General features: G+C 38.2%; 2 protein-coding genes across 8 annotated transcripts in view; one reads left to right on the top strand and one right to left on the bottom strand.

The window, feature by feature from the left end:
- RXFP1 (relaxin family peptide receptor 1) overlaps positions 1 to 23015 on the top strand; it is a 116723-nt gene that overhangs the window by 19067 nt on the left and 74641 nt on the right. For all 7 annotated transcript variants that reach the window (XM_040471543.1, XM_040471540.1, XM_040471541.1 and 4 more), the window contains exon 2: positions 19582 to 19719. In XM_040471543.1, the coding sequence (XP_040327477.1) occupies positions 19582 to 19719 (138 nt within the window). The remainder of the gene's footprint in view (positions 1 to 19581; positions 19720 to 23015) is intronic.
- Positions 19686 to 23015, bottom strand: part of CUNH4orf46 (chromosome unknown C4orf46 homolog) — an 89388-nt gene continuing 86058 nt past the window's right edge. Inside the window, exon 4 of the mRNA XM_040471553.1 lies at positions 19686 to 19785. Within this exon, the coding sequence (XP_040327487.1) occupies positions 19762 to 19785 (24 nt within the window). The 3' untranslated portion in view covers positions 19686 to 19761. The remainder of the gene's footprint in view (positions 19786 to 23015) is intronic.

Here is a 23015-nt window from a genome sequence, read left to right as displayed (position 1 = left end):
CTATAAGGAAAGAAAAAAGCCAAGAGGAGAAGACATTGGCACATTCAGGATAGCTATAAAGAGAGTCACCAGTCCTTGCTAAAGGATCACAGGTGGGAAGTGAGGGCGGAGAGAAAGCCATTCCTTTATCCCTGAAAGGTGAGAAAAGGCAAAAGGAATTTTAAGGGTCAGAGAGAAGCTAAAGGAATTTTCTTTGAAAGGAGAGAAGAATATGTAGGAAAATGGCCATATAATCTACAGCTTCTCTACTTAATAATTCAATTCTGGAGGAATGGTGCTTCCCCTTACCTGCCACAGATGAGCATCCAACCCATTTTTTGGTCTAATGAGCTGGGTACAGATGGGCAGGTCAGCAGGCAGACACTTGGAGGGACCCCAGCTGGCAAAAGCCATACTAGAATATGACCAAAGAAGATGAATTCTTCCTCACTGCTTAACCTGGTGACCTGAATTAGCAACCATCTCCCAGTATAGGCTCCAGCTTAATCTGAGATGGCAATTTAGACAGAAATAGGAAGTCAGGCAGTCAACAACACAAATAAGTACCCACAGAGAGCTATGTTCATTAGAAATCAATCATGAAAGGTTTGAGGGTGAGGGTGCCCTACAAAAGATTAAGGAGAATATTAACTAATTCTCAGTAGACATCAGTAAGAAGAGAGAGGTATAGGCAATAGCTACTTGGTATCAGAGGGGGTCTTAGCATCAAAGTGGGCTACATATGACTCTTAGCATCTCAGCCAATATTCAGCCCATTATGCTTACAATTTCATGGGTCAATGATTGATTAGAGGGAATGGATTCTATTAAATATATTCATGGGATGCCTGGGTGGCTCAGGCAGTTAAGCATCCAACTCTTGATTTTGGCTCTGATCATGATTTCACAGTCGTAAGATGGAGCCCAGTGTCTGCCTCTGTGCTGGACATGGGGTCTGCTTAAGATTCTCTCTCTGCCCCTCCCCTACTCATGCTCACACATGCTCTCTCTTTCTCACAATAGAAATACTCTAGAAATTAAAAACAATGGACGTAGAAGGGAAATTCGCACGTACTACATGTGATCTCTGTGAAAGGCAGTGAGAGACTCTTTCACATCCATTAGCTTCATCTAATCATACCAAAATACCTGGAAGGAAGATTTACTAACCCCTGTGTTCTAGAAGAGGAAATTGAGAAGTTATGAAACCTGCACAAAAAATCCACAATGGCATAACTGGGAACTCCCAAGAATAACTCTCCCTGCCCTGCAGCAGCCACACTTAGCCTACACTGAGGACGTGCGGTGCTGGTGTGTGGAGCGAGTCTTGAGGATTGCTATTGTCTGAGGTTGTGATAATTCCAAGAAAAGGCAAAACCAGGAAAATACAGTATTCAAATTTAAATAAACCTCTTTGATTTTTCTGAATAATAAGTAGTTATATGGAAAAGCATTAAAATTAAGTCCATGACAGATGTTATTAACAAAATAATAGCCATCCTGGAAATTCTAAAAAGGAAGCAATGGCATTTAACCTGTAGCCTGTGGACATGCAGTCAGTCAATAGTCAGTGGTGCCTGAAGCAGACCCTTAATGATATTCAGAGTCTTGCTTATTGTACTTCCCCCTCAGGTATAATATCCCTACTCTGTACCTTGAGACATCTATGTCACATCAGATAAAATCTTGTGCAACTCTCATAGCCTATAAATGCCTTTGAAATTGTCCTTTGGGTTAAAGATAGGGGGAATAACTACAAACTCCAAGTCATGAACACACAGATAATATGGAAGGACATCTCTTATAAATAATATGTCTGGCATTTAAAGCTATTTGTGTCTCACACACATAATTCTCAGAAATCTTACAGTGTACATATATTACACACACACATACATAGATAGTGTCCAGATAACTTCATGTTTATTCAAAAATTGTGTGGGTTATGTGCCCATACACCAGATAGAGGAGTGGTTAAATATTTTTCAAATAATAAAACTTTTAAAACCTGGAAACTTTACAAAGCTTTTCAGCTATAGTAGGTTTAATAGATTACATATTTACTAAACTTTTTTAAATTTTATGTTGAAAAATTTTAAACCTATAAGATATTACAAAAGTGGGAGACAAACACCCACATACCTTTCACCTGGACCACCTGTTGCTAATGTTGTCCCACACTTGCTTTCTGAGTCTCACCAATCATACAAACTTACACATTTTTTTCTTGCTGAATGATTTGAGAATAAGTTGCAGACATCATGATCCTTCATTCCTAAATGCTTCAAGCTGTATCTCCTAAGAATTACATTTTCTTAGCCCCCATATGATGATTAAATTCAGAAAAATCTAACATTGATAAAATCATACTATAAAGTCCATATTCATATTTCATCAACTGTCCTAATTTTTCTTTAAAGCAAAAATTATTTTTTTTCTAATCCAAGCTCCAATCCAAGATCACACCTTGCATTCACCAACCACAGCTCTGTAGTCTCCTTTAATTTGAAGACAATGACATGAATTTTGAAGAATGTTGTTATGTAAAACATTCTCAGTTTGGGTTTGTCTGATTCAAGGGTATGCTTTTATAAATACCTAAAATAATGCCTTCTGCGAACACAAGACTGTTAACAAAAGTTGTCATAGAAATATTCCAGAGGAAGCCTACATGGAGGCTGATCTCCTGTTAAAGTTCCTCTTCATATTACATCATTTTTTTGTTTCAAATAGGACTCACAGAACTCCCTGTTTCCATGTCTCATTTGTTCTTTTCATTGTCACACTTATCTATCCTAACTTTTAAGGTCATTTCTGGAGCCTTCACCCTAAACGCACACTTTGCCTTCACCTGTTGGCAATCATTTTCATTTTCCTACCTTCCTTTACCTGCCTACGCTCATAGTTCTCCTACTCCCCTCCAGGGAAGGGAGTCTGTATCATTATTTACATAAATCCCTCTGTATTCGAAATGCATTCTAGGTGCCGCAAAGAGAAGGACCAAGCAACAGTGGCTTAAACAAATGAGTTTGTTTTCTCAGATGAACACTATCCAGAAGTAAGTGCTTGCTGGCACTGGATCAGCTGTTTAGGCATTCCATTAGGATCCTAGGCTCTATCTTTCACTCCACCATCTTTTGTGCATTGGTTATTGTGTTAAACACTTATCTCCTGATGAATGCAAAGATGACGACTGTAGCATCAGATCATTTTTTAAGTAATTTTTTGTTAATTTTATTTATTTATTTATTTATTTATTTTGAGAGAGAGAGAGAGAGAGAGAGAGAGAGAGAGAGAGAGAATCCCAAGCAGGCCCCTCACCATCAGCATAGAGCCAGATGTGGGGCTCCAATTCACAAACCATGAGATCATGACCTGATCAGAAACCACGAGTTGGATGCTTAACTGACTGAGCCACCCAGGCATCCCTGTAGCACCTGATATTAAGTCCATGTTCAAAGCAGGAAGAAAAGAAAAACTAACATGAAGCTCCATTTTTCCCCTTTTATCAGGAAGGCAATAGCTTTTCCAGAAATTCCCCAAGAAGACTTCTACTTCTTAGATTTCATTGGTAGGTATTTGGTCACATAGCCCGCCTAACTGCCAAGGAAGCAAGGAACACAGGAAATTATTGTTGAGGCCTGTCATCTCATCTTCCAGTACTGAACACATTGTCACCACAAAAAAAGGGAGGCAGGATTCCATTATGAAAGGGAGAGGAAGAAATAAATAATAAGCAGAGGCAACTAGAAGTTCCTCTGTCTCCTCCCAATCACTATTTAACTGTATCCATTCTCTACTTCTCAATTTCATTCAATATTTCTTCCCTATTTTTCTTCATGTATCTTCTCTTCCTAGTACTTCCCCTTGAAAGATGAACTTTCAAATATTTTTATTAACATTTTATCTTCCACCCAGAATCAAATAACATTACAAGAGCTGGTACCGTCTCCTCTCGCAACATTGGAGGAGACCTCACATCCAGCAAGATGAAGTGACTTGCCCAAATTTGCCCATCAATTTAGAGGCATAGCCAAGAATAAAACATAAGTCTGCTTGACATCAGTATTTACTGTGAATATCAGAATATATGGTGGGGGTGCCTGGGTGGCACAGTCGGTTAAGCGTCCGACTTCAGCCAGGTCACGATCTCGCGGTCCGTGAGTTTGAGCCCCGCGTCAGGCTCTGGGCTGATGGCTCGGAGCCTGGAGCCTGTTTCCGATTCTGTGTCTCCCTCTCTCTCTGCCCCTCCCCTGTTCATGCTCTGTCTCTCTCTGTCCCAAAAAATAAATAAAAAACGTTGAAAAAAAATTAAAAAAAAAAAAAAAGAATATATGGTGCATACTAGTCCACTTTGTTCTGCTTGGTCCCTTTTGCCCATACCTTGGCCACTGAAATATAACGTTCTCCACAAGGATTTATCAATTCAGTTGTTTATTTCTGGAGACCTCTCTAAAGAAGAAAGATAATGAGAATTGTGTTTTCCCCCTTTTTAATTTTTTTTTTTTTTACTCTCTAAATATGAGTAAATATAAGTAAGGGGAAACCATGGGAAGAAATCCTTGTCTTCACTGGAATCATTGTTCCATATGAACCATGAGTCTGAATTTATAAACCCGCCATCTCCAATACCATCTTCCAAGAAACAATAAGAAAATGTCTGTTTAGATGCATTATGTTTGTCTTGACCTTTGGGGAAATATCTTAGAACATCCAGGGAAACACAAATACAAAATACCCTGATAAAGCAGTATCTCATCCTTGCACTGAAAGATTTCAAAAGAAAGACATTTTACCCAGAATAGAAATCCAAAAGGAAGTCAGTCAGAAAGGATAATTGATCATGAAAGGTAAGATTTAGAAAAAGAAGAAATGTGGGGACACCATCATATGCCAAAAAAGGAAGGCCAAAATCTGAAAATTTTTCAGGGGCTCATGAGCAGGTTAATATGGGGGGAATGAGTAGAGGCACCATGGTTAAGAACGCATGCTCTGGAATGAGTTGGCTGTGAGTCTGAATCAGTTTTGCCACTTACCAGTTCTTGGATCCCAAGCAACTTACTCCTCTATGCCTTCCCTTCTAAGCCTTAAAGTCGGGTAATATTGATAATTATTTAATGGAATTATTATGAGGATAAAATGAAGCAAGGCATGCAAAATGCTTAGCCTAGGGCCTAACATATTATAAGTGCTCAAAAACATGAAAGAAAGAACTGCTGATCAGAGCAAAAGTTAAAGTAATGGATTTTTAGGTTTTAAAAAGCAGGTTACCGCGAGTTGGGGCCGTTTGACTATAAGGCTAACGTGCGATCAAAAAAGAAAACATTAAAAATTTATTACCTGGACAGGATATCATACGGATTGAAATAAGTTAGACAGCAGGAATGGAAATAAGGTACTGAATGGAAGGGCTATTAAGAAATACAACTGCCCTTGATTTAAGATCTCTATTTCTTGGCTGCGCTACTAGAGTAATCAATAAAGCTTACTGCTGTTGTACTGGTGAATAGGAATAAAATGTGATGGTTGGATAGTCAAGAAAAACAGTTTTGTCATAGTTGGAGAAATATGCTAAAAATGCATAAATAGAAAATTCAGAAATCTTGGCTGCTCTCTGTGTTGGGAAATATGTGCATCCATTCAATAAATTCTTACTGAATGCTTATTATGGCAGAATACTAAGCTCTAAAAAATGTTTACAATAACATCGCACCCAATTGTAGATCACATATCCTAGAACCCCAAAAAATTTCATTCTTGAGGCATCTGGCTGGCTCACTGGTGTGCTGACAATGCAGAGCTGCTTGGAATTCTCTCTCTTCCTCTCTCTCTGCTCCTTCCCTATTTGCTCTCTCTCTTTCTCTCTCTCAACATAGGAAAACATTAAAATTTTTTTTTAATTTGATTCTTAAAAACCATTAAAAAACAAAAGAAGAAGAAAAAGAATTTTGTTCTTTTCAGGATCTCATTCATAGCGTATTGACTCATTCTTTACACAGAAGTTTACCATGTCTGAGTATCTGCATTTGTAGCTACAGCCAGGTCAAGTAAAAAATTAAAAATAGTAATGAAGATACTGAGACTACAGAGGCAAACAAATTAATGATAGGTGATGCAACACCTGGTGAAGAATTTTGGAGAAAAACTATACAAAGTTGACAACTCAAAGCGCAAGAGTCTGTGGTCAAATTTATAGGACACAAATTCCCTCAAAGTGCCTTAAAGGCATTCTTGTACTGTTCAACATGATAACCTAAATTCACAAAGGAAGATTAATATTGTATTCAATAGCTTCCCAACACTTTAGAGGTAAAGCTAAACACAAAAGTTATATCACAAACACCAGTATAGAAAAATTTTGACAAGTTTTGCTAAAAGGGGGAGACAAAACTGGAAATGGGACTAGTATGGGAAATGGGATCACAAAATTCTTTTTCTCTTGCTTTGTTCCGTTTTGTTTTGTTTTTAAGAAGGGAGATGTAAAAAAGAAAAAGAAGGGAGAGGTAACGGCACGTTTTCAGACTGTTGAGAATGAGCCAGGTGAGAGGTAAAATTTGATAATGCTTAGCACGAGGAAAGAACCACTGAAATGTGTCCTGAGTAGGATAGAGGAGGTGGTGCCTGGAGCTCAGAGAATGGGCCAACTTTCAGCAAGAGCACAGAGGGTTCATCCATAACAAGGGTGAAGAACGTATGAGGGCGATCTGTGGGGAGACACTGAGGGAGGACCAGTGGGGCTCCTCTTAGCAGCTTTAAGAGCCCCCCAACATTTGGGTCCTGTTATGAAATGAATCATGTGCTTTTCTCCTGTCAAGTTTAGCCACAGCAGTGCAGGTCTAAGAGAAACAGAATTGGATAGAACTGAAGTTACGGCTTTGCCATAAAAGTAAATCTAGAGGGGATATATTTTAAATGCTGCAAATCAACAACAGCCAAATTCATGAATCTCAACCACTCTGTTTAAAGGGCTACTATTTATTCCCTCAATGACAATTTTTCAAATGCTTCCCAGGAAGAGCCCATCACTGAGCATGCAGAATAAACCAAGCAGCTCTTTTCCAGAGATGCCAGATGAGCTAATCCTACACACTTTTCTTAAGGAGCTACCTTCTTCCAGAAAGGATTTGCGTGGCAGAACCTTGGTAGCCTTTGAGTAGATAAACATTGGTATTCTTCTCAGTGATTCTGTAATTCTGGAAAGAACCCATTTTAAATATATTTTGAACTCCACAATGCTTGATTTAAATCAGTTTTTAAAAATGCACACACAGTAGAATATGCCATTTTTTTTAATGTGCTCTAACTCTACAATTTAGACTCAAGTAAAACAGAAGCAGTACAATTCCTTTTAGAAACTTAAGGGCAGAATAATGGAAATTCATTTCTCAGTAAATGAAATTAATCTGAATGTCCACTCCTGCATATGACAGAAAACCTAACGTACTTCCAGGTAATCCAATCACTTATTTTCTTCCCACTACTTTTTCCCTTCAGTATCTTTTGGGTAAATATTTTGCCAATTCAAAGCTCTCTACCTTCTCTTCTTCTCTTCTCTCTTTTCCAGGAGTGACCAAAGTTGTGTCATCTAGACTGTGGTGGGAGGGGCCTCTGCTTTTGGTCCTATGGTCCACTGCTGGATCATTCACCTGGGAAATAGCACCACCCGTGCTTAGTTCCCAGTCCCCTGGCTCTGTCATATCTGGTGTGGAGGCATCTGCTTCCCCACACCATCCTGCAGTCAGCTTCACATTGGTCAGTCTGCATTATCCTCCTCTCGCTCGTCAGACCTCTCCCAGTTGGCTAGCTTCTTGGCTACTTCTGTCCCCTCTGGGGAACACTGTAAATATCAGGACACTGTTCTGTTCCAGTCTAGGATTTCATAAAATAAGAGACTGTAAAAAGGAGCCCTTGGGTCTCTGTCCTTAAATGCATCACATCTCCTTTTTATTCTACTGTGGCTTACACCGTGTGGTGGGGGATGAAAAAGGTCCATTGAGATTTGTGATCCCTTCACTCACCCCGGTCACTATTTCCTATTTTTTAAAGGTTTTGTGGGGCTTTTTTATGGTTTTTTTTATTTTTTTTAATTTAATTTTATTTTTTTTTCAACATTTATTCATTTTTGGGACAGAGAGAGACAGAGCATGAACGGGGGAGAGGCAGAGAGAGAGGGAGACACAGAATCAGAAACAGGCTCCAGGCTCTGAGCCATCAGCCCAGAGCCCGACGCCGCGGGGCTCGAACTCCCGGACCGCGAGATCGTGACCTGGCTGAAGTCGGACGCCCAACCGACTGCGCCACCCAGGCACCCCTATTTTTTTAATTTACATCCAAATTAGTTAGCATATAGTGCAACAATGATCTCAGGAGTAGATTCCTTAGTGCCCCTTGCCCATTTAGCCCATCTCCCCTCCCACACCCCCTCCAGTAACCCTCTGTTTGTTCTCCATATTTATGAGTCTGTTATGTTTTGTTCCCCTCCCTGTTTTTATATTATTTTTGTTTCCCTTCCCTTATGTTCATCTGTTTTGTCTCTTAAAGTCCTCATATGAGTGAAGTCATATGATATTTGTCTTTCTCTGACTAATTTCACTTAGCATAATACTCTCCAGTTCCATCCACATAGTTGCAAATGGCAAGATTTCATTCTTTTTGATTGCAGAGTAATGCTCCATTGTGTGTGTATATATATACATGTATACATATATATATACACATATATATATACATATATATATGTATATATATATATATATATATATATATATATGGAGGGTTTTTTTATGTTTATTTACTTACTTTTGTGAGAGAGAGAGCAGGGGGAGGGACAGAGAGAGAATCCTAAACAGGCTTCATGCTGTCAGCACAGAGCCCAATGTGGGGCTCGAACTAATGAACTATGAGATCATGACCTGAGCTGAAATCTGACGCTTAAACAACTGAGCCACACAGGCATTCCTCCCACTACTTGTTGATCCTCCTTCCAGACTGTTGTTTGGTCCCAGCCCAGGGAATGGAGGTTCCCTGCAATCCATTTCCTCCTGCCTTCTGACAAATTCTTATATCTTTAGGAGGCAGGAAAATTGCCCCATCACATGCTGAATCAATCAAGGTTCTTTCAAAGAAAAAGAAGCAGTAAGATATATATTATTTTCATTTTGATCTATCTATCCATATATATACATACATATATGTGGTGATTCTTATGTTTATATTATTTGCATATATACTCATATACATATATATATATATACATATATATATACACACACATATATAGATTGATAGATATAGATACATAGTGATTTATTTCTGTGAACTGGTTTGCTCAGTTGTGGTGTCTGTCTGGGCAAGTCTGAAATCCATAAGGCTAGAAACTCTTAGGAAGGACCTAACACTGTGATCCACAGGTAGAATTTCTTCCTCAGAGAAACCTCAATTTCTGCTCTTAAGGCCTTCAACTGATTGGATGAGACCCACCCACATTATCAATCTCTTTTACTTACAATAAAGCTTTTGTGGACATTAAACACATTTACATAATGCCTTCACAGTAATGCCTAGATTAGTACCGGAATGAAAAACTGGCTACAATGACCTAGCCACGTTAACACATAAAACTAACCATCACCTATGGGTTCTCACTCTGTGGTTTATGTATAAACTCCATGTTCTAAGTCCTCCACACAAATCAGCCTTTGGAACTTAAAGGAAAAGACACTTACTTTCTTTTCAAAATTTTGGCTCTTACAATGGAAACCCAGGCTGTCAATAATAATGCTTCATCTAGGGGCAACTGGGTGGCGTAGTTGGTTAAGCCCCTGACTCTTGATTTCAGCTCAGGTCATGTCCTCACAGTGGTGAGATCAAGCCCCACATCAGGCTCTGTGCTGAATGTGGAACCTGCTTAAGATTCTCTCTCTCCCTCTGCCCCTCCCCCACTTGCACACAGTCTCCCCCCCTTCTCTCTCTAAAAGAAAAATAATAATTCATCTAAAAATATATAAGTTGATTGCAGTAGTAATGTCCTCCTTTGTTCTCAGTTATACTTGCCTACCTCATGAAGCAATGAATATCACTGAAATGGATGAAGAGCCCATGCAACAAAAAAATTTCAGGAAAGAAAAAAAAAACTTCAGTCACTATTTTTAAAGGTTATCTCACCAATTTATAAGACCCCACAAATAAGCCAAGATTGTTTTCTCTTTCTCCAAATTTTTATTTAAATTCAAGTTAGTTAACATGCAGTGTATTATTAGTTTCAGGTAGAGAATTTAATGATTCATCACTTACATACAACACCCGGTGCTCATCACTGTAAGTGCCCTCCTTAATGCCCATCACTCATCTCACCCATCACCTTGCCCACCTCCCCTCTGGTAACCATCAGTTTGTTCTCTATGGTTAAGAGTCTGTTTCTTGGTTTGCCTTTCTCTCTTTTTCCACCTTTGCTCATTTGCTTTGTTTCTTTAAAAAAAAATTTTTTTTTAACGTTTATTTATTTTTGAGACAGAGAGAGACAGAGCATGAACGGGGGAGGGGCAGAGAGAGAGGGAGACACAGAACTGGAAGCAGGCTTCAGGCTCTGAGCCTTCAGCCCAGGGCCCGACACGGGGCTCGAACTCACGGACTGTGAGATCGTGACCTGAGCTGAAGTCGGATGCTTAACCGACTGAGCCACCCAGGCGCCCCTCATTTGCTTTGTTTCTTAAATTCCACATATGAGTGAAGTCATATGGTATTTGTCTTTCTCTGACTAATTTATTTCACTTAGCATACTACTCTCTAGCTTCCATGCCATTGTTAACCGACTGGGCCACCCAGGCACACCTTAAAATGTTGTGTTTTTTTTAACATTTATTTATTTTTGAGAGACAGAGAACGAGCAGGGGAGGAACAGTCCACATCATTGCAAATGGCAAGATTTCATTCTTTTTTATGACTAATATTCCATTTTATATATATATATATATATATATATATATATATATATATATATATAGGCATTTGGGCTCTTTCCATAATTTGGCTGTTTTTGATAGTGCTGTTATAAACATCAGGGTGAATGTATCTCTTTGAATCAGCATTTTGGTATCCTTTATAAATACCTACTAGTGCAATTGCTGGGTTTTAACTTTCTGAGGAAGCTCCATACTGTTTTCCAGAGTGGCTGCAGCAGTTTGCATTCCCACCAGCAGCACAAGAAGGTTCCCCTTTCTCCACATCCTTGTCAACATCTGTTGTTTCATAAGTTGTTAATTTTAGCTATTCTGACAGGTGTGAAGTAATATCTCATTGTAGTTTTGATTTGTATTTCCCTGATTATGAGTGATGTTGAGCATCTTTTCATGTGTCTATTAGCCATCTATATGGCCTCTTTGAAAAAAGTGTCTATTCATGTCTTCTGTCCATTTCTTCACTGGATTATTTGTTTTTTGGGTGTTGAGTTTGGTAAGTTCTTTATAGACTTTGGAGACTAACCCTTTATCAGATATTTTATTTGCAACTATCTTCTCCCATTCCATTGGCTGCCTTTTAATTTGTTGATTGTTTCCTCTGCTCTGCAGAAGCTTTTTATCTTGATGAAATCCCAATAGTTCATTTTTGCTTTTGTTTCCTTTGCCTCAGGAGACGTATCTGGTAAGAAGCTGCTACATAAGCCAAGATTTTTAAAAACCATATCAAATTTAATGGAAAGATATGAAAGATATGAACTTAATAAAAATTTAACATATTTTTCCTAGTTTTTCTCAGTTTTTTAATTTTGGTTTTTATAGGAAATTAGTTGTAACAGGCATGTTCTTATGCTCTCCTAGGCTAATGATACAGGAAGAATATGAGTGAAATAGGACATGGACTATTACGCTGGTGACAGTGAGTAGATAAGGCTAATGAAAATTCAGTCCATCTCCAGTTAATTCAGTTCACCACATATCTTTCATTCTAATTCATTTATTTATTCATTCATTCACAAATATTTATTGCCATCTTATACTATAATGTTAAGTACAGAGAATATGACCATGATTTGAGACATGGTCTGTCTGCCCTCAAAAAGCTGGGGCACCTCGGTGGCTCAGTCGGTTAAGCGTCCGACTTCGGCCCAGGTCATGATCTCACAGTTTGTGGGTTCAACCCCCGCATCAGGCTCTGTGCTGACAGCTCAGAGCCTGGAGTCTGTTTCAGATTCTGTGTCTCCCTCTCTCTCTGTCCCTCCCCCACTAGCACTCTGTCTCCCCCTGTCTCAAAAATAAATAAACATTAAAAAAAATTTTTTTTAAAGAAAGCTTACAGAAGAGACATGTGGGCAGCAATTACAGTATAGTGCAACAGGGGCCGTTGGAATGAGATAGATTCAGAATGCTAAGAAAACGGAGAGTAGGTATACAACCCAGCCTAAAGAACTAGATGCTTTCAGAAGAAGGTAATACCTGAATCCTAAAGAAAGCACAGGATATTGGCAAGTAAATGAAGAAATCCCAGTGCCTATGTACTGTCATTTTATTGGTAGTTAACAGCAATGTGCATGACATATTTGGGGACTGCAGTCAGTCAGTTCTATGTGAGGTTTTAAGTCAAACTGGAATCAGGACAGGCAATGATAAAGTCATATTTTTTTGTTATTGTTGGTCGAAGAATGGTTTCTTTGTGTTTGTTGCAGAATGTTATTTAATTGATTTATTCAACTGTAATTAACCTACAGTGTTATATTAGTTTCAGGTGTACCCTATAGTGATTCAACAATCCATGCATTACTCAGTGCTCTTTACGAGAAGTGTACTCTTAATCCTCTTCTCCTAGAGAAAGGCGTATTTCTTGGGAAACCAAGTGTTTAATTTATCTGGAGGAGCATAAGTTATGAGAAAGATCATAATACAATATTTATAATGAGAAACTGGGCTGAAGCAATAAAATTCAGAGATATTAAGTACCCGGATTTTTGTGAGGACAAATGAATTTTTTTGACTAATTTTTAAGCTCTCTTGAGGTAGAGATGATTGAATTTTTGTCAATATTTTTTGTGTGTACAGAGTACACACATCTCAAACTCTCAGATTTGAAGTCTAAAATGTTCTTTTTAAATAATATCTTCCTTAAAACATCTGTTTTGCTATTCAAAGATTCATGGAACTCGTTCAAGAGGCCTGAAAATAGTCTGTGGCCAATTCTTTTACTTTTGGCAGAATATGCTTAAATTATCCAATTTTTCAAAACTTCCAGAGACTGTCTTAGTAACCCAACCCATTGTTTAATAATTCTTACACTTAAGAAATGATTCTTTCTAGGGGTGCCTGGGTGGCTCAGTCAGTTAAGCATCCAACTTCAGCTCAGGTCATGATCTCACAGTTCATGAGTTCAAACCCTGCATCGGGCTCTATGCTGACAGCTCAGAGCCTGGAGCCCGCTTCAGATGCTGTGTCTCCCTCTCTCTCTGCCTCTCCCCTGCTTGCACACACACACACACACAGACACACACACACACACACACTCTCTCTCTCTCTCTCTCTCTCTCTCTCTCTTTCTCTGTCTCAAAAATAAATAAACATTAAAATTTTTTTTTTTAAGAAATGATTCTAACTACCATGAGTCCCTGGGACTAGTGGACATAACAATGTGCAACCTCTTTCCCAGTTGTCAAAACAATAGCAGTTGCAACCTTTCCAGAGACACAAAAGCTGCACTGGTAATATCCATCTATTTCTAAAACCTCTTAAAATCAATTAGAAAGTCTCCACTAGAAGGATAAACAGCCACTGAAGTAATCAATTGCCTGTTCTGCAAGTGAGCTCATGTGTTAGTCATCTGCTGGCATGGAGTGTTTTCCTATTGATTCTTCACCAATGACAAGCCCTGGGTTTCTCATCCTGGGTACTACTGACATATTAGGACAGACAAGTTTTTGTTTGGGGGGAGGTTTCCTGTGCATTGTGAGATGTTTAACAGTATCCCTGGACTCTACCTTAATTAGATGCTAATAGCAGCCCCCTAAGTTGTGACGTAAAAAATGTCTCCAGACTTTGCCATTTGACCCCTGAGGAACAAAATCATCCCTGATTAAGAACCACTGATCTCATACTCACCTTCTTTCAAAAGGTCTAAAGAGAGCTAACTAATATTACAATCAGGTTTTTAATCTATAGCTAAGAAACCAAATTTTCACATATTTGAATTGTCTATAAATAACTTCAGATTATTTTTATTATTATTAAAGGAATACTCATTTTTATTTATTTTTTAAATTTTTTTTAACATTATTCATTTTTGAGAGACAGAGAGAGACAGAGCATGAGCGGGGAAGGGGCAGAGAGAGGGAGACACAGAATCTGAAACAGGCTCCAGGCTCTGAGCCGTCAGCACAGAGTCCGACGCGGGGCTTGAACTCACAAATTGCGATATCCTGACCTGAGCCGAAGTCGGACACTCAACCGACTGAGCCACCCAGGTGCCCCAGGAATACGCATTTTTAAAACACAAGTCCAAATTTTCTTTTCTTAAAGGTATAAACTGCAGAATAAAATCTCCCATTTTTCCTGAAATTATTTGTCCCATTTCCCAAAGATGACCACTATTAACAGTTCATTGTGAATATATCAGCATTTTATAAACACACATACAGCTTTTATTTTATATAAATAAGAACAAACAATATAGACTATTGTTCAACATATGCAAATATGTAGTTCTGAAACTACACCACGTAATTTATTTAACAATCCTCCACTACATCCGGTATTTTTTAAGTTTATTTATTTATTTTGAGAGAGAGAGCATGAGCAGGGGAGATGGAGGGGCGGAGAGGGAGAGAGAGAATCCCAAGCAGGCTGTGTGCTGTCAGTGCAGAGCCTGACATGGAGCCCGATCTCACTAACCTGATTCCATGCCTGAGACAAAATCAAGAGTTGGATGCTTAACCAACTGAGCCACCCAGGCACCCCCACATCTGACACTTCTATTTTTTATTTCTAAACATCTTAAATAGCTATTGATAGTCATCATTTAAGATAGAAATTATCTTTTTTTAAAATAAATGGACTGAATATAGGGAAAGTTTGTCTTTGTGTCAGTGTGTGTGTGTGTGTGTGTGTGTGTGTGTGTGTGTATTTTACTTCCTAACAAGGTAGTAACTACCTCTATACTTTTGATGCTGTAATTATCTAAGAAAATAGAATATTGCATATTTTCCACAGATTGTGAGGAGGATTTCAAATGCTGGAAATAAGTTATAGAATCCAATGAAACTCCCATCTTAGTGTTTACACAAGTCAAAGTTGTACAGAAACACAATAAACATTTTAATTAAATGTGCCAAATACACTCACTACTTAAATTTAACTGAACAGAGATGCCCTTAAGGCATTGACTTCAGAGCAACCGTGTTAAAATTTTCCGTATTTGCATTTAAGTTTGCTATAGAGTAAGAGTTATAATTTCACTGAAGTGGCACTTTTGTGCATTTTCCTAGGCAAAATTGTAAGTGCTTGTGCATTTCTGTCAAGGTCTGTCAAAAAAGTAGAAGCTAAATTTTATTTCACTAATGATAAATCACTTGGAACTTAGCCTCCAAAAAGTGTTTATTGAAACCCCTAAGATTTTAGTCCTGAGAGAGAGAAACGGGGCTATTTAATAATGTTGGTTTGTGCAGACTCACCTCGGTGCCAACTTTCCATCTCCAGTGACCAGAGCTGTTCTCCTCCTGGTATGGAGGGAGGAGGAAGACACCCTTACAAAGGGAAATATATGTCCTGCTTTTAGGCAGATAGGGGAAGGGTGGAGGGCTCTATGTTTGCTTATTTTCAATTGTCTTCATTTTAAAACAATACTTATGCCAAAGTGGCATGCACATTTGGGAGTGGTGTAAGATGATCCCCTTCAACTTCTCCTAAATTTTCCTATAACTATCACTTACCTGCCCCTTACTCTATCATTCTCTTCCTGAACAATTGAGCCCTAAAGCTATTTGGTGAACCACAGAAAGGTATTCTTCTGTGCTGGATGTGACAGAGGACCTATGGCATCCCAAAGAGGAATTTTGGGGCCACAGTGGGATAAGGAGGGTGTCCACAGAGGAAGGTGGTGCCTGGCATTCTGTAACAGATGGCTAACAGGGCAAGGAGAGTGCTCATGCAGGAAAAATGTCCATTATTGGGAGTCAGACTAAAGGGGGGGTGAGGAAGGTAACTATGCAGGAAGAGGATTTGTCAAGATAATAACTATATTAAGGATAATAGAAAGCACTTTCTCATTGTCAGAAAAGGGAGCTAGAGATATGTAAAGGGAGTAAACTAGACTGAACCATATGGTGTTAACTAGGAATTGGACACCCTTCCACGAAATACTTATTTTTAAAATTTTTTTAAATTTATTTTTATAGAGATATAGAAAGCAAGCAGGGGAGGGACAGAGAGAGAGGGAGACAGAATACCAAGCAGATTCCGCTTTGCCAGCACAGAGCCCGATGCAGGGCTCAAACTCATGAATCATGAGATCATGACCTGAACCAAAATTAAGAATTGGAGGCTTAACCAACTGAGCCACTCAGGTGCCCCTACAAAAATGCTTATTAATCACAAAGACTAACTTCACAGTGGAAAAGTTTTGCAGATATCACCCTAACCAAGCGACCAAAAGTGATCATCATCAGTAATGGGACAAATCAAATCTTGCATAACCTGACAGGTTGAAATAAGCATCACTTCTGTGAATTTCTTACCAAAGTTGCATAATCTAAATCTAATTTTGATGAAATATCATACAACCAAAATTTAGGGACATTCTACAAAATATTTAACTTACAATCTTCAAAAGTGTTGAGGTCATGAAAGATAAGGAAAAACTAAGAAACTATTCCAGATCAAAGGAAACTAAAGAAATGGGACAATTAAATGTAAGGATTATAAACTAGATCCTTTTACTATGAAGGACATTTTTTGAACAGTATGTGAAAAGTGAATGGATTCTGCAGTTTAAATGGTAATAAGGTATTAATGTTAATTTCCTGATTTTTATGGTTCTAACATGATTATATAGGAGGAGAACATCCTTATTTAGAGAAAAAAACACAACCGAAGTTTTTAGGGGTGATGGAGCATCTAGTCAGGAACTTACTCTCAAATGATTCAGGAGGAAAAATCATTATTTATACTGTATTTGCAACTTTAAATCTGAGATAATATCAAAGTTATTTTTAAAATATCACTATTTAAGACCTTAAATGTATCTTTTGAATCATAATGTTATAAAAATGTAGAACTCATTCCATGACACAATCGTTGAAGGGCTGTATCTGCTTCTAAATATAAACTTAAAAGATAGGACATAAAAACATAATATCCCTAAAAGTAAGTTACTCAGAAGAGAATTTTCAAAACAGCAGCATGAAAACACAGGCAGGTATGTCTCATCTAGTTAAAACATCTTCAAATAGTAACTCTCAGCTGAAGACTGACAACTCATCACAGGACTTTTCTGAAATCCTTGATTTTTTTTTTTTTTTTAAGTAAGCTGTATACCCAATGGTGGGCTCAAACTCACAAACCCAATATCAAGAGTCACATGCTCTACTAACTGAGCCAGTCAGGTATCCCTGAAACCCTTGGTTTTTAAATTTTGTTTTTTTTTTTTTTTTAATTTTTTTTTCAACGTTTTTATTTATTTTTGAGACAGAGAGAGACAGAGCATGAACGGGGGAGGGGCAGAGAGAGAGGGAGACACAGAATCGGAAACAGGCTCCAGGCTCTGAGCCATCAGCCCAGAGCCTGACGCGGGGCTCGAACTCACGGACCGCGAGATCGTGACCTGGCTGAAGTCGGACGCATAACCGACTGCGCCACCCAGGCGCCCCTAAATTTTGTTCTTAAAAAATTGATTAAAAAAATTAATAAAGACATCAGAAGTCAGTATCAACACAGATTACCTTATTTTATGTACACTTGAAGTCTCTGAAATATGTGATGTCCTGCCAGGGCCATCCTGCGGCATACAAATCCTTTGATTTCATTTTAATCAATTTGTTGAAAAAATATTGATAAATAATTTTAAAATAATTTCGCAAGTGAGAGGCGCCTGGGTGGCTCAGTCAGTTAAGCGTCCAACTTCGGCTCAGGTCATGATCTCTCAGTTCATGAGGTCAAGCCTCACATCAGGCTCTGTGCTGACAGCTGGATCCTGGAGCCTGCTTCAGATTTTGTGTCTCCCCCTCTCTCTGCCCCTCTGATGCTCTGTCTCTGCCTCTCAATAATAAATAAACGTTTAAAAAAATTAAACTAAAATAATTTAAAAATTAAAAAATATTAAAAATAATTTCACTAGTGAGAACACCACTTACAACACAGCTCATTATTACATAGATTTAACTATTTCCTTCATCAAATGATGTGCTCTGAAACAACTAACTACAGTCAAAACCTGACATTGCTAGATTTCTTCTGTATAAAAATGTCACTTGCCCTGTAAGATGTCCTGCTGCATCTTACAAAGATGTCATCAAATGATGTGCTCTGAAACAACTAAGTACAGTCAAAACCTGACATTGCTAGATTTCTTCTGTATAAAAATGTCACTTGCCCTGTAAGATGTCCTGCTGCATCTTACAAAGAAAATAGTCTTTTTTTATTCTTTTCATGTCTTGATGACAGATCACAAATACATTTTTATATAATAAATGTTATTGACAATTCAAGCTATTCTGTTTTTATTTCTTTTAATTGACAATATTCTAGAAAGTTCCAAACATGTACAAACTTGGTAAGGATAGTAAGTAACAGAACTACATTTGGAGTCTCCAATAATCTTTAAAATTTATATAAATCTAAGGTTTTAAAATGGCATAACTTATATCCACACAAACACCTGCATGTGGGTGGATGCTTATAGCAGCTTTATTCATAATTGCCAAAACTTGGGTGAAACTGAAATGTCCTTCAGTAAGTAAAGATAAATAAACTATGGTACGTTCAAACAATGGAATATTATTCAGTGCTAAAATAAATTAGTTATTAAGCCATAAAAAGACATAGAGGACCCTTAAATGTGTATTACTAAGTGAAAGAAGCCCATCTGAAAGTTTGGGCAGGAACTTTGTTTCATTCAGTGTGGTTTACACAAAATCTTGCACAGAGCCTCACACACAGGCACTATCCAGTCTGTGAGTGAGCATGTGCATGTACTTTCCTGATGTTCTCTATGTCTTCTTCCTTTAATACCAGAAGAGTCTTGATTCTAAGAATTCAATAAATTCCCGATTTTTAAAATGATTGGTTAAAATACTTTTGAAAGGGAGAAGAAGGGAATTGAGATAAACTATAAAGTATGGGCAGACATTGCATAGAAAAAGGATGGGGGTGGAGGACATTCCACGTGGGATACAGCATGAGAAAAGGCAAAGAAAGGAGAATCCTGACATCTTCTGGGGACACAGAAGAGAACATCCCATTGGCGTGGAGGTTCTTGGAAAACAGTTGGCATGAGGCTAGTAAGCAAGGTGAGGCAGCCACACAGTGGGCGGTACAAGCCAGAATGAGATTACAGGTTTTAGGATACTGGGGAGAAACCATTTTTTGCCAAGCCTTTGTATTAACCTTCTCTCCTCCTTCTTCATCACAGTCCTTCACGGGAGTGGGCAGGATGTCAAATGCTCCCTCGGCTATTTCCCCTGTGGGAATATCACCAAGTGCTTGCCTCAGCTTCTTCATTGCAATGGTGTGGACGACTGTGGCAACCAAGCGGATGAGGACAACTGCGGTGAGTGAAGCACTTGTAGTCACAGCAGGAATCAGGGCAAAATCACTGCAGGTAAAGTCTCTGAGACTGCTCATAACAAGAGAAAAGAGGAAACTAAATTGAAAAAAATATGTCACTTAAGGAAATCGTACATTTTTTTTATTAGCTTCAAACATCCATTCTTTATATTATCACCACCAGTATTTGAGGAAAGTGGTGATTGTGCACATAGTAAGTTTTGTATCCCATGAACCCATCCAGTTAACATCTTACAAGCAAAATGGTGTAGGAATTGGGAAATTGGGCGCTGGAGACAAGACTGTCTGGTTTGAATCTGGGTACAACAATGACCAATTATGTAGTCTTGAGAATGTTTCTAAACCTCTCTTTTGACTCTCTTTCCTGATATTAGAAAAGGGTTTGGAAATTGTCCCTATGCTGAGATAACTTGGGAAGATTAAATGTAAGGGATTAGAGAAATGCAAGCATACAGCAGGTACTAGCTAAGTGTGAACAGCTATTGCTCTTTCTTATTATCTGTTGCTAACTACAATTCTGATGGACGAATGAGACCGCCCAATAAAGAACAAACAATAAGTCCAGCTAACCTATTATTTACCAACAATCAAATTTATAACCTAATAAAGTCAACAAGTAGAGCTTCTGACCAAAGAGAATACCAGGAAAACTTGGCTTTTGGTTAGAATTTTTCTCAAATTTTGTTTAGTATATTCATTGTTTTCAAATTTTAAAAATTCTAGTTAGTTAAAATACAGTGTAATATTGTTTCAAAAATAGAATTTAGTGATTCATCACTTACATATAACACCCACTGCTCAACACAAGTGCCCTCCTTAATACTTGTTGCCAATTTAGCCCATCTCCCCATCCACCTTCCCTCCATCAACCCTCAGTTTATTCTCTATCATAGAGTCTCTTATACTTTGTTTCGCTCTCTCTTTTTCCTCCCTTCCCATATGTTCATTTGTTTTATTTCCTAAATTCCACATATGAGTGAAATCATATGCTATTTGTCTTTCTGTGACTGACTTATTTCACTTAGCATGATAGTCTCTAGCTCCATCCATGTTGTTGCAAATGGCAAGATTTCATTCCTTTTTTTTATCCAAATATTTATTTAAATTCTAGCTCATTAATATTTAGTGTAGTTTTGGTTCAGGAGTAGACTTTAGTGATTCATCACTTACATGTAACACCCAGTGCTCAACAAAATGAGTGCCCTCCTTAATACCTGTTACCCATTAGCCCATCCAGCCCCTCCCCTCCAGCAACCTACCATGTTCTCTATAATTGAGTCTCCTATATTTTTGCCTCACACTCTGTTTTTATCTTTTTATTTTACCTTCCTTTCCCCTTTGTTCATCTCTTTTGTTTCTTAAATTCCACATATGAGTGAAATCATATGGTATTTGTTTTTCTCTGAGTTATTTCTCCAAGTTTTTCTCTGAGTTATTGTGCTTAGCATAATACTCCCTAGTTCCATCCACATCATTGCAATTGGCAAGATTTCATTCTTTTAGATAGATGAGTAATATTCTATTGCATATATATGTCACATTGTCTTTGTCATCATCAGTTGATGGACATTGGGCTCTCTCCATAATTTGGCTATTGTTGAGAATGCTTCCAAGGTGTGCATGTCCCCCTTCAAAATCTGTATTTTGTATCTTTGGGTAAAATACCCCGTAGTGCAATTGCTGGGTTATAGGGTAGTTCTATTTTTAACTTTTTGAGTAACCTCCATACTGTTTATCAGAGTGGCTGCACCAATGTACATTCCCATCAGCAGTGCTAGAGGGTTCCCCTTTCTCTACATCCTTGCCAACATCTCTTGTTTCCTGTGTAGTTAATTTTAGCCATTCTGACGGGTGTGAGGTGATCTGTTTGTAGTTTTGATTTGTATTTCCCTGATGATGAGTAATACTGAGCATCTTTTCATGTGTCTGTTAGCCACCTGGATGTCTTCTTTGGAAAAATGTCTATTCATGTAGTCTACCCATTTCTTAACTGGATTATTTATTTTTTGGGTGTTGACTTTCATAAGTTCTTTACATATTTTTGGATATTAACCCTTTATGTCATTAGCAAATATTTTCTCCCATTCTGTAGGGAATGTTGATTGTTCCCTTTGTTGTGCAAAACCTTTTTATCTTTATTTCAAGCTTTCTTTTTCTTTTTAACATTTATCTATTTTGCGAGAGAGAGAGATTGCAAGTGGGGAAGGGGCAAAGACAGAGGGGACAGAGAATCCCAAGCAGGCTCCAGGCTCTGAGCTGTCAGAACAGGGCCCAGTGTGGGGTTTGAACTCATGAACTGTGAAATCATGACCTGAGTAAAGTCAGATGCTCAACTGACTTAACCACCCAGGCACCCTAAAGGTTTTTTATCTTGATGAAGTCTCAATAGTTCATTTATATTTTGGTGATGGTCAGTTTTGTTGAATAATGGGAGTTTTTCTGTGATTTTTGGAATTCAATATCTGTTTCCTTCCCCAGATTACGGAAGTTTCCAGCTATCATTTGCTCAAATACCTTCTGCCCATTTTTACCTCTCTTCTTCTGGGACCCCTAGGATACAAATGTTATTATGCTATAAGGAGTTGCTGAGTTCCCTAAGTCTACATTTGTGATCCAATATTTTTCTTTCCCTCTTCTTTTCAGCTTTGTTATTTTCCGTAATTTTATCTTCTATATCACTGATTTTCCCCCTCTGTTTCATCCATCCTTGTCATCATAACATGCATTCAGATTTGCATATCAGTTATATTATTTTTAATTTTAGCCTGACTAGTTTTTAGTTCCATTATCTCTATGGTAAGGGATTCTCTAGTGTCTCCTATGCTTTTCTCAAGCCCAGCCATCATCTTTATAATTATTGTTTTAAATTTTAGTTCAGGGGCGCCTGGGTGGCACAGTCGGTTAAGCGTCCGGCTTCAGCCAGGTCACGATCTCGCGGTCCGTGAGTTCGAGCCCCGCGTCAGGCTCTGGGCTGATGGCTCAGAGCCTGTTTCCGATTCTGTGTCTCCCTCTCTCTCTGCCCCTCCCCCGTTCATGCTCTGTCTCTCTCTGTCCCAAAAATAAATTAAAAAAACGTTGAAAAAAAATTTTAAATAAATAAATAAATAAATTTTAGTTCAGACATCTTACTTATATCTGTATTGATTAAATCCCTGGCCCTGGCTTCTTTCTTTTCTTTCTTTTGGGGTAAATTCCTCCATCTTGTCATGTTGTCAAGGTGGAAGAAAGAAAGAAAGAAAGAAAGAAAGAAAGAAAGAAAGAAAGAAAGAAAGAAAGAAA

The sequence above is a fragment of the Herpailurus yagouaroundi genome, unplaced genomic scaffold (genome assembly GCF_014898765.1).
Source record: "Herpailurus yagouaroundi ecotype Mexico unplaced genomic scaffold, PumYag 28, whole genome shotgun sequence".
In the NCBI taxonomy this organism is placed as follows: domain Eukaryota; kingdom Metazoa; phylum Chordata; class Mammalia; order Carnivora; family Felidae; genus Herpailurus; species Herpailurus yagouaroundi.
The sequence above is the reverse complement of the archived record's forward strand: the minus strand, read 5'-3'. Positions and strand labels throughout refer to the sequence as shown.